The sequence below is a fragment of the Trachurus trachurus genome, assembly GCF_905171665.1.
Source record: "Trachurus trachurus genome assembly, chromosome: 16".
Lineage (NCBI taxonomy): Eukaryota > Metazoa > Chordata > Actinopteri > Carangiformes > Carangidae > Trachurus > Trachurus trachurus.
In genome coordinates this window covers 15,246,308-15,258,845 of record NC_139902.1, presented here as the reverse complement: position 1 = coordinate 15,258,845, position 12,538 = coordinate 15,246,308, and the positions used below count along the sequence as shown (strand labels likewise).

The 12,538-nt window shown below is 40.6% G+C and overlaps 2 protein-coding genes across 2 annotated transcripts; both read right to left on the bottom strand.

Moving 5' to 3' along the window:
- Window positions 1–786: 786 nt before the first annotated feature.
- On the bottom strand, window positions 787–5,190 carry paqr7b (progestin and adipoQ receptor family member VII, b; the record flags this gene model as incomplete). The annotated part of the gene is made up of 2 exons (XM_083989266.1): window positions 5,066–5,190; window positions 787–1,851 (listed from the first exon to the last, which is right to left on the bottom strand). The coding sequence occupies exon 2, from the start codon at window positions 1,843–1,845 to the stop codon at window positions 787–789; it is 1,059 nt and encodes a 352-aa protein (XP_083845392.1). The 5' UTR covers window positions 1,846–1,851; window positions 5,066–5,190.
- A 3,436-nt stretch (window positions 5,191–8,626) lies between these two features.
- stmn1b (stathmin 1b) lies at window positions 8,627–11,302 on the bottom strand. The gene is made up of 5 exons (XM_083989193.1): window positions 11,233–11,302; window positions 10,125–10,157; window positions 9,321–9,493; window positions 9,021–9,212; window positions 8,627–8,927 (listed from the first exon to the last, which is right to left on the bottom strand). Exons 2-5 carry the CDS (start codon window positions 10,138–10,140, stop codon window positions 8,868–8,870), a joined length of 441 nt encoding a protein of 146 aa, XP_083845319.1. The 5' UTR covers window positions 10,141–10,157; window positions 11,233–11,302; the 3' UTR covers window positions 8,627–8,867.
- Between the last annotated feature and the right edge of the window lie 1,236 nt (window positions 11,303–12,538).

Here is a 12,538-nt window from a genome sequence, read left to right as displayed (position 1 = left end):
AACAGAATTGTATCACCCATAGAAAAAAAAACGTCTTTTTTTATGAGGTACAATATTTGGTATTCAAATTGGGTTCCCAACATTCCTAGAATATGTTCAAACATTTGCATTTGCCTTGATAAATTAAAAGTAATGGGGAAAAAAATCCTGCTTTGATCCATAAAGAGAGGGGCAGAATCAAAAGGAAGAAAAATATTAAAAGTCAGAAGGTAGGTAAAAGCATCTACCATGTTTAAATTAGATTGGAAATATCTGACTGCAACACAGAGAAGTGTTACGTGACTGCAGACTGTAAAAATAAATGCTTGCATGAATTGAAATGCTACAATTTAATTAAGACAGTGAGATTACTCTGAATAGGATTCGGTATAAAGACATCTTTAGAAACTGGTTTCTAGTTTTCTGCTCGCCTTGACAGAAAGTATATTTTTATACAGTAAAATAACACATTCCTTTAGACTACGACTAAAATAAAAACCTTGCAGACTGATAAAAGAGCGGAGCAAAGATGCAAGGACTCATTGTAGTGTCTCAGTGCGACCTGTATTGCTGCCGACAAATTACAAGATTCCCTTTTCCTCAGTGAAAGTCACAAAAACACCACCTTAAATCACTTTTATAGCTCACTGTAGTTTGGCAAATCACGGAGAAGACATGGTCATAAGTCACTGTCACAAACTGATAACTTTCATTGACAAAAACATCTGAATTATTTTAATTAATGGTCACTACGGAGTGAAATAAATTAGACTTTGTTTCCCCCCCTCCCCAAACTCAATTCTGTTGTTACTCCTCTTTCTCATGGATAGTGGCATCTACGCGCTTGCGTACGTAAAAAGCGGTAAGAGCACTGCAGCAGGCAGTGAAGATGAAGAGTGCAACAGCGTCGTGCGCGAGGTCGCCATGGAGATGCTCGTAGAGGGGGCGGCGCTCCGTGAAGTCTGTGCGCAGCGCTTCGATCTGCGTCAAGGTGCACACCACCACGAACACGTGGAAGATCTGGTGGCCCTGCCCGATGAAGTCACACTTCCCAGGGAACAAACTCTCTGGGTGAGGGCAGCAGAAGAAATAGGCGCCAATTAAGAAAAAGACCACATGATAGAAATGGTACGCCACAACCGGGTCGGAGCAGCCATCCCGGTAGCAGCTGTAGACACGGTGAACCACGGGGCTTATGTCTAAACAGTAAGCCAAGGCTGAGGGCACCACTTGGAAGAGCTTCAGGGCAAATTTGGGGATCCCGGGGCTGGCGTATTTGCCATAGCAGCAGCCGAAGCAAGTGAGCCAGGCCAAGAATGCTGCTGTGGGTAAAAAGAGCCCTTGCACTCGAGCGTGCCACTCTTTCTCTATGGCGTAGTAGTAGTGTGCCAGGGCACTGCCATACTGGTAGACGGCGACCCCCACGTAGTCGAGGAAGTAGAAGGTGTAGCAGGAGAGCTCGGATTTGGCAGAGAGGAGGTGAGCGAGGGCGCTGAAGGAGAGGTATGTGAAGGCTGCCAGGAGGACGATGAAGAGAGGCTGGGCGTGAGGGTCTCGCAAAAAATCAACCGTCTCTGAGATCTCCTGCCACTTCACCAAGATGATGAGGGCAGCCAGCAGATGGGTCCACACATTGAGGGTCTCGTTGTGCCTTTGAAAGAGCGTGAGGAAGTAGTAGCGCCAGCTTTGGTCCGGCTGTCTGTAGCCGGAGAGGATGTGACGCTCGCGGAACACCCAGGGAACGTCGGACACCTTCACAGTGCAAGGCAGCGTGGGAAAGGCCGACTCCAGCAGCTGAGGGATCTGACGCAGCTGCTGCGCGTTGATGAACAGGCGACCGATCTGCTCCATCACCACTGTCGCCATGGCAAACTGGAAAACGAGAGGAAGGAGGAGGGGAGGGGAGAGGGGGGCAGACAGAATGAATGAATGGTCAGTTAAGTCAATATCTTTCTGGCCTTCAGATGCCGTTAGATACTGTGTGCATCTGCATGTGTATGTAAATGCTCACAGACCGTACTGTGACACTCACTCTTTCAACACTGGGACCATTAAGTAAAGAGACCGTGCACTACCCTAACCCGGATCAATGAACAGAAGAATGATCACCAATAATTCTGAATATCAATTAACCATTTAACCCAATTACCAAAACAAACGTCAAATACTCACAACTTCTAGAGTTTCCTGTTTTACATGATTCCTTGGTCAAACATTACAAGTCACTGGGGGCTCTATGAAACTGTTTCTTACACCATACGAAATGAATAATCCAAAATTAAAAACATCTGCTTAAATACTTGATAATGTTTGATCAATAAAACTTGACACTTATTTCCATAAAGCTTTTCTATTATTTAATTTAAGGGGGGCAAGTGGGACCATTTTCAAGGTACAACACTGAATTATTACTAGGCTACATTTGTGTGGATAAAATGGATTTTGTTGGTTAAAAAACAAAATCCATCCATAGACTGAAAGGCTCTGCAGAGATGAACTGCAGTGTTGAGTGATAATTATTTTTTTCCACACTGATTAACCCCATTCACATTACACACATCATTTGATTCAGTGTTAACAACAGAAATATTGATGAGTTCAGCTTTAAGTGTTTCCGATCGTAGGAGTGAATAACCCTTATGTTTTCATAATTAATAACACATCATGGATTCTTACAGATAAGAGTGGTGGCAGCAAGCGTATCTGACTGGTTTTCTCTGGCGTTGCTCCCAAGACTGTAATCTTTCATCCAGTTGTTACTGAAATTCACATAGTTTCTCAATATATTATTAAAAAATAAAGCGTGGAACAAGTAGGCTACACTTTGTCTGTTGAGCTTCCCCCTGTTGTCCCCAACCAGCTCCACAGTGTTTCAGTCTGGACACTGTGTGTGCTGGTCTTCCATCATTTGAAGACAATGATGAACCCCCGACCAACCAATCTGTCTTCCTTTGTTACTTGTCTTTTTCTCCATAGAGATGTTCCCATACCTTTTTTTTTCTTTCTTCCCAATACTGATTCCAATACCTGAACTTGTACCATTTAGTGTAGGCTACTAATCTGATATCAGTGTAGATCATAATGAAAATAATAAACAGCTGTATACTGGTGGTAACCCAGAATGGATATATGACTGATATATTCTTTTATGGCATAGCTCGGGTTATATCCTTGGTAAAACATTAACAGCTACATGGATGCTATAGAACCTCTTATTGTCTAATTTGACTCCCAGTCATAAAAAAAAACCTGTGAATATATAACAACTACATTTCAATCATATAGATACTATAGGCTATACTAGTTTTCCAAACACTGGGACCATGTTTTGAAATATTGCTTTTTTGTTTTTATTGGTGGGACCTTCCAGTGTAAAATGTTGCTAAATGGCTGACATTTTGCTAACAGCTAACATTATAGCATTCACCAGGAATCAATTCTTCTGTGCTGCAGTTGCCAGTGGCTGCAAATTGCAAATTGGTGAGTAAGCTACTATTTTAGAGCAGTGAAGAGGATTCATTTCCAAGAAAACTTCCTTTATCATCCTGGTGTGAAAGGCAGTTAATGAATTACAGGTTATCAACACATAGACTTGTGTATTTGCTGATAGGCTACCAGATATTTTAGATGGTATCAAGACAACACTTATAAAAAAACACTTCCTGCTGTACAGCATTATCCTGATCATGCATCATAGTAGTAACAGTGTAGTAACGGTTTGTTCTAACATAGGCTATGCAGTCAGAGGGTTACAGAATTTAAAAGCCAACGTTAGGACACCGTTGAGGCATTTAGGCCTACATTCATTTCAGAGACTTCATTTACTTTCATTACTGCAGTAAAATTTTAGATTCACATATTTCTTCATCCCTGAAAACAGCCTGTTTTCTTCATCATTCACTGGAGTTGAACTGGTTACATTTCAACAAAATAATGTTTAAATTGTAACACTTATGAGAGGAAGTGTTGAACCTGATAAATAATTAAACCCACTGTTGCCATGTCGTAGGTATGATTTAAAAGGTTTAATGCAGAACAGGGCATAGTTGATTTAACAGGTGAGTGATTATAGATAAATGTTGATGCAGGGCTGTGGATGAAATCCTCCATCATTATTAATTTAATTTCATAATCACAATCTAGGTTAGGAGTGTTAGGTGTGACAACTATAGGATGGTGGAGGATGAGTCTTAAAATTATAACAGCAGTGGTAAATGACTCCCACATGACCTGAGGGTGATTTGTATGTAATTACTTCTTGACATCTCCTGTTTGCTAAGATAATAATCATTTGTTTGTTGTTTCTCCTTCTCAAACCTTGCTCAGTTGTTTCAGGACTCACCCTGAAGCAAATAGAAGACTTAAAATGTAGCTAGGTCACACAAGATGAGGGGAGACATGACTCCAAATTCCTTGCTTAAGCATTTCACTGATTAGATCACTTCAGATCTTCCTGGGTTCACTTCCTCAGAGATGCGGCGAGCATCCTCCTCGCACAGAGATCAGGCTGAGTGGGATGAACGCAGGCCGAGCAAGGATCAGGAGGAAAAGGCGTGGAGTGATGAATGGGAAGAGCTTACGTAACATAACCCCATCCGACCCACACCCTCTGCCTCCCAAGAACGGTTGCAATCCTTTAAAATATTTATAGGGAAAGGAAAATGCTCGACTATACTGAGGATGGGTGGTTTTTAAAATGTGGTTTTTAACCTCAGGCCTGTAGCTATGGCCCTGTTGCAGTTCATTCCCCTCCAAGCAAACCTGCACCTGATCGACACGGCTGTTGAAATTGAAGAGCCAGTGTCCGAAATACATTTGCATCACGCTTCCTGAGAGCCTCGAGGGCTTGTCACAGTCTCCCGTAAGCGGTAGTCTGCTGTGTGGCGTGAAGAGATAAATACAAAATATATAGGGTAGGATATAGGCTATACGCTGCACATTCATGAAAATTGGCGGTTTGTGCGTTCAAGGCGCATCTGAATCTATTTCACGCTATAGCACTTCATCACGGAAAAATCACCATCAACTCCCCCCTCCCCCTCAAAAAATCAAAAAAAATCACCACTATTAAAAAAAATGGTCATACCTGTAGATGGTAGAATCAATCCAAAGTGTGAGATGCAGCAGTCAGTGGGTGATTTGCAGGCGTGCAGAACATAGATAACATTGTTCGGAGGGGGTGAGCGGATAAAGGATGACCGTGTCGGGAGTAGCGCCTGGCGGCTCTCACGGCGCAGCTGCCGAGAGGATACGGATACAGGGGCCGGTTGACGGACGGCTCCTCCGGCCAAACAGCGAGCACGGCGCCGCTCTTTTCTGCTGCCGCACACACGCTGCCGACCAATGGTTGCAGCCGCCCGGCCGGAGGCCCCGCCCACCCCGAAGAGAAATTCTTCCACTGCCAGATGAAGGCATGGCACACTCCCATGAGGCATTTCTATCAAATACAGTCCCTGGACGCCCATCCTGCTGACTGTCTTTGCACTAGGTGATCATGTAGGCTACAGACTGGTAACCTGTAGGCTACATCTACAGATTAGAAGTCATGGCATATTATGCTACATTGATCTGATGATTGATAATCTGACCCAATCATCCTATTGCAGTAGGCCTATTCATATAGGAGCTCATTTAGGCTATATATCTTCCATACCCTATTTATCAAATTATAATGCTGTTTACCTCCTAAAGATGTAATTCTATCATTGTGTTAATTATTCACTGAAGACCCCCAAGAACCACGGGGGTCCTTTTATAACCACTGTATTTTGTTTTCTACATGAAAAGAGCTGCTAACCAGGGTTAATGATTAAAGGGTCACATTATACCCCATCCATTCCTTTCAACATGCAACAGCCAACTGAGCTGTAAAGCCTGTCATTACTTATTAGTAGGCTGGTCATTTGCACTATGACGATTAACGACTAACAGCTAATTTATATAAACTATTTTAGGTATGTGTATATTGCTGTATAGAGTCTTTCTTTCTCCTCTCTTTCTTTGCTCCCCCACTGCCCTTAGATAATATATATTCTGATTTGGCACTACACAAATAAAACTGAATTGTTGCCATCCTGTAGAAGATGACTGAAACAGTGATCATGCTTATTTGATGTTTCTCTCACCTAAGGTCTAGATCGTACATGCTTGGTATTGTAACAAAGGTATTTGAGGCACAGTATAATGTGAGGTCATGAAGTGCATCCTAATTTGGCTTCACGGCTTCCCTCCAAGTGACTGCGATACCCCGACTGGAGCTCATTTGGTTATCGAAACCAGTCTTTCCCTGCTGGACCGGTGTGGACAACACATCAGTTTTATGACTCCTGCCATTCCCCTGTTGGAAGCTCAGTAACAACGTTTCCATTGTTAGACTCAGTATTACTGAAAGATCTGCATTGTTGCCTGATTCAAACACTCCCACTCAGTGTATATTCCCAACAGAGATGAATTTTCAGAGTGTGCCTGGCTGGTTGTGTTTTGCCCTCATGGCTATAAACTAAATCCACTGTGGGATGATCTGTGTCTTGATTTGTATAAGGTCAACTTCACACACAAAAAAAGTGTGTTCAGGGGCTCAGGACATTGTGTTTGTGTGATGGAATTGAGCAGATAAAATGATGTTGTGTAAACATTTGTAAATCCAGTAAAAGTCATGACCATGCAGGCAGAGGAAAGGGCCCTCGAGTGGAGCCAGTCTTTGTCCCATGTGTTGTTAGACAGCGGAGGAAAAGTGCTCTATGGGACAAGCATCATTGTGGGTTGATGAGTCCAGCAGTTTTCTCTAGACACACGACAAAGATGGGATTGTGGAGGACTGTGTGCGCATTTGTGTGCATAGCGAACCCGACTGAAACACACACAACTATGTGCACATTTGTAAACGCCACACCTCAACAAACATTATTATACTGTGACCACAAAATTGTGAGAAAAAAAACCTGAAAAACAAGCTAAACATGAATGAAAGGGAATATGCTGTATTCAAACATGGGTTATTTCATATATAAAATTGCAAAACAAAGAGACATGTTTACATTGTTGTCTATCGTATTTAACTTTTTTTTTTAATTCAACCTAATTGATTTTTTTATATGATGAGGAAAAAAACCTATAAAACATATGCCACTTTTTAACTATGTGTCATCACTGTGCACATCATGAGTGTAGTTTAATTGTCAGTAATTTTTCATATTAGCTTAAAAAAATTTACTTTTGGATTTGTACCACTTTAAATCATCAAACATGAATTGCTTGAATCAAATGTTATACATTCCTAATGTATAAATCCAAAATACCACATCAGTGGCCACAGCAAATACATTAAAAATCCTTGTCCTGGACAAGATGCTGATTGAAAGTACACAAAACCCTACATGCATACATGCAAGAATTTGTGACAACACAATTACTGTGACAGCTTGTAACACTCAGTGCCGGGCCCATGTGCTGCTTATGCATGAGGTTGTGACTGCATACAAGTGTAACATTACAGCTTTGTCTACCGACTCTGTCTTGTGCTGATTAGAGCATGTGTCCCTGCAGTCCAATGACATGCTGCTCATGTGAATCTGAACATACAATATGCCCATTGGTGCAAATGAGTCAATCTGTTTACCAGTTACCACAGTGATGGGCTGGTGTTTCCCTCCAACCTTCCATGCTACGAATTTTTCGAATGTTTCGGCTTGAACTGTGAAACAGTGTCGGCCTATACATAGATTTTTTGTTCTATTGTTCTGCATCCGTTATTTTATTTCTAATACATCCTTTTTAATCAACTGTGCTAAAAACGTCACTCGACTTACCCCTGACCTGTTCTCCACAGCTTTCGTACTCATACTCCCTCAAAATGACCTCCTTCTATGAGGACTACAGGGAAGGGAAGTAAAATAGTGTTGTTGTTCACCCACTTGAATCCAGTCTGGTTAATATGCAGCACTGTCTCTGTGCAAGTAGGGATGTGTGTCATGGTATTTCTGATGCTGAACGCTCTTGGTCCAAATGGAGGCTCAGCTGTGGGGTCATTCATCCACGAGTTGTCTCTGCAAAAGCCTCTAACTCTCTTTTCCTTTTCTGTATTCCTGATGTGTCTATTTTCAGAGGCTACCATGGTGTTACTTTACATAATGGAAACATTACACAGTCCAAGAGACAAACATCTGTATAGTGGGTGTGACCATTTCTGTGCAAATACAGGGCAGTAATTTACTCACAAACAAGTGAACTGAACTGTGGACCCCACCCTTTTTTGGCCAATGACTTAGAAATAAAATAACTGTTCTTTTTTATATTTTTGCTATTGAAACACTGACAGTGACTTTAAAAAAAATATTTTCTAGATCTGGAAGAATATACACTATTTGACAGGAAAATAATAAATGTATCTCTCTAGCTCTTGGGAATCAGATGTTTTACTGCACTTGTATCCATTACATAACTATCACTGAAATTACCTCATTGCCACTAGGTGTCAGCAGTGTCAAAGTGTGTGTGCCTGTGTGGCTGTAGTTTCAGTTTCAATAATAATGTAATTTGTCAACTTAAAATATAAAAAACTTTATTGGGAGAACCTTGGTATCAAAACAGCACATTCAAACTTCCAGCATTATAAAAGTTCAGAACAGTATTAATGATGCATTTTAACAGTATGACGCACAAGGACCAATTTACTGCAATGGAAAAATATAGTTTGTACCAAAAAAACAGTGCGTAACAAGCTGCCAAAAAGGAAATCTACAAGTGAGAGTCAGACTACAGTATATTCACACCAAATCTACCTATAACCAGCATAATCAGAACTAACCTAAGAAAAAACAATGCACAGGTGTCAGTTAAAAAAATAAAGCTTATCTTTGGAGAAAACTGTATTCCAGCACATGAACTGATTAATGCTCTCTTTCTTTCTTCAGCTCCTTGTTCTTCCTCACTTCTTCAATCTTCTTCTCCTGTTCGTGTTAAAGGACAAAAGGAACAGGTTTACATTTTTTTTTCATCACTATTGAACATGAGGATATGTTGGTGTAACATTAAGAGCTTACCATCTCCTTGTACTTCTCATTGAGAGCTGCCATGCGTGCCGTGCGGTTCTCCTTGTTTGCCTCCATCTTCTGATTGAGTTTTTCTTCTGCCTTCTTGCTAAAGTTGCAGTTTTCCTCCATGGCCTTCTGGATGACTTCCTTCTCGTGCTCTCGTTTCTCAGCGAGAAGTTTCAGCACTTCAGCCTCGTGGCTCTGACAAGATGACACCAGAGAACATCTGTAGTAAGTTGACAGCTGAAGTGCTAAAATCTAAAACCTCAGTTTGTGGTTTTCAATGTTTGCTCACGTCTGTGCAGATACCTTTCGTCTCTCCTCTGCTGCGTTCAGCTTCTTCTTAATCTCATCCAGCGATGTTTCCCTTTTTCTAAGCGGGGAGAGTGGAAACTCTGCCTTGGGATCTGGGGTGGACGGGCTCAGGATGACCTCAAATGCTTGACCTGAAGCCCGCTTGTTCAGCTCCTTCACCTGAATGTCTACAAAAGAGGACATGTCAGTCCACATTATTTTACCTTATGGTCATTTTTGATTTGTGTTACATGATCCTCAGTCAGACAAATGAGTTTAAACAAACAATTTACCCACTAAAGTGTCTTAAATTAACTGGCTGTGGACATACAGGTTAGCTGATTGAAGATAGTGGCCTAACTGAGATTCATTGCCTGACTGAGGGAAGATAAAGGAGGTTGAGTTGGCCCCCTGCTCCTTTTTAGGGGTCACTGCTTTGTCAAAGAGGTCAAAGGAGAATAATACTTGCTCTGTGGTGGCATTTTTCCAATGAAAAAGAAATGAAAATAAGATGTGACAAAACAAAGAGCATTTTTAAGAACTGTGAGTGCTGCTGTAGACACCAGTTCTGTAATCTGCTGCACTAACCACATCAAAGGACTCCTATTACTGCTGTATAGCTGAACGACGTGTTTGAATCCTATGTTGGTTTCAGAACCATAAAACTTTGCTTTTTGCCCTACTTTTATAGCGCTTTCCTGCTTTAGCTATTGTATACAGTTTTTTTTCTCTACTGTTTTTGTTGGTTGGGATTGAGGAATGTATGCATCCCAAAAGCTCTGCATAATATACAGTAACTGTTTCATAATTTACACGTACCTCCACAGTTTGCCATCTCAGCAGAAATGTTGCCTTTAAAAAAGAAGAAAAAAGAAGAAATTAGCTCCAAGGAATGCACATCTAGCTGCACACAATGGAAAAGTGTTCATTTTACTTTGATCAAATGAGTAATTGTACTTTTTATGCATGTCCACTTCCTCTCAGCAGGAGGAGCAGTGCATCAATGGAGCTGATAATTCATGTTTTGATAGATAATTGATCAGGCATGCAAACATCACTTCATAAAAAAAAAAAATAATAAATAAAAATCTTTTTTGCCGCTACATTAACTAAACATGTTTCCTCATGCTGTTTATTTGATGAGCAATCATGTTCATGCAGTAATTTATCTTCTCAGTCACAGGCTTTGTGTAGCTGACATGTTTAATTACAACATTACATAATCTGTTCAGTTACCATAACATGACATGACTTGTCGGGCCAAACAAGTTATCTATCCACCTTATACAGTCAACTCATAGTGACACCGAGGAAGGGTCTATCATGAAATGAAAACCGTGTGTAACACAGATGGTGATTGTTACAGAGTACATACGTACATTTCTGCTAGATACTGTACGTTAAAAATGGCGGGGGAGGGGCGGTAGAAATCGTATACAACAACAACAACTCAGTAAACATACACATCGTGAATGATTTCGAAAAAATAAAAATTAGAATAATAAAGTCCAAAATGAAAAATTATTGCATAAACCATTGAATAAACTACTTCATTTTGCTTGCTAAAATGTAATATAACAGTTTGGAGTTGCAAAGAAATCGTTACATAACCCAAAAACAAAAACCCCACTCAAGTCAATTTTGTGTGAATTACCGTAACTTACTAGCTGGCATACACCTAAAAACGTTATTTTAAAAAAAGTATATGCCCACTACTACAGTTTGTTTTTTTGCAGAGCCTTTTGAACATTGATATGGTTCACTGCACAGCGGCCATAACAATAAAGTCCGTTATTTGACTCCAGTGATGCAGAGCACGATTCATAATGTTGCTCCAAGTGTCCAAATCGACCTTTAACTCTATAAACTCTTTGCTTGAATGGTCTGAGAGCCTGGTTTAACATTTGCATAAAGCCATTGTTCTCACCGTCAAGTGCCTCAGCTTGAAGAGCAGACCTCAGCCTTGTTGTTCCTCTCCTCTCTATTCAGACTTTCAGACCGCCAACATCTGCACCTTCGCGCGCTGACACCAACGTCACCTTCGACGTCTGCGTTCATTGGCCCGAATCGGCCCGAATCCACCAATCACAGGCGGCGTATGAGGCGGTGGGCGCCAGGAGCAGGAGACTTGTAATTAACTTTGACACACAGCCAAGAAGCTGGCATGGCCTCATGGCAAAACAAACCCCACGCGTTTACCTGAGATTATAAAACTGTTTTTCTACGTGAGACTCACTTATAATCATGAATATATGACCCACTACATGTCACATTGAAAAGGACCTGACTGGTAAGTACATCACATGAAGTTTAATGCACATAAACCCTTGTGTTTTAGTGACACGGGCTCTACTTCCTCCTTCCCTCTGCCACAAACATTTCCCACATTTGATAAAATATTTTTTAGCTAGTAGGTCTATATGTCCATATATAATTATTACAGCAAATGCGCAAATATTGTATGAGCTGTGCTTGAACAAATATAAATATTATTTTTATTTGACAAAAAGCCTTTCTCAAAGAAGCGTCATAGCTACAGTAGACTAGTATAAAGTAGCTGTTAGTCAGAATAATCTAACCCCTCATTTTGTTTCGTTTAATGTGGGCTATGTGTTAGTGTTTCTTGTTAAACTATTTTGCTGACTTGGGATGCTTTATGCTGTCCTACACTACATTATTCACTTAAAATCTTATTTTCTCTTAGGCTACCTAGTTTTGTATCGCTTTGTAATTGTACCATAACCTTGTTTAGAAAAGTGCTGGTCAACCACTACACCTAGATATTCCCTTTCTTTGTTTAGGCCAGGGGTCAGTTAGCTTTTATGGACCCAGAACTACATTGCAAGTTTGTTTTGTGAATCATTTTTTCTTGTTTTTGGCTAAATAAGACAACCTATTTTTGTATTTTTATTTTAAACCTACTGTGACTTATGTCTTTCAGCTCAGTCCCTCACATAGTGTTACGGTCCATTTGAGTTTTTCTCTCAACACACTTTCCAGAACTTTCCTGAAAATAAGTTTTTCATCATAGCTCAAAACTAATGTCTGTGGGTCATTAAATGGCAATGGATGAGCCAAGTTTAAGCTAATAACTGAGTTTCATCACTTGACTTTTGTCAGTTTTCCAGGCTCAGTGTTGTCTAGATTTGTTTTTGAATGTATTTGCATTTCACTCTTCTATTGCCAAGCAAAATGTCTGGAACTGGAACCAACACTTTTTTCTTTGTTGCAGC

Coding starts and splice junctions, on each gene's coding strand:
- stmn1b (XM_083989193.1), bottom strand. Junction 9,213..9,320: donor CAGCAGAGGAGAGACGAAAG/GTATCTGCACAG, acceptor TCATCTTGTCAG/AGCCACGAGGCTGAAGTGCT. Junction 8,928..9,020: donor ATGAGAAGTACAAGGAGATG/GTAAGCTCTTAA, acceptor TAACACGAACAG/GAGAAGAAGATTGAAGAAGT.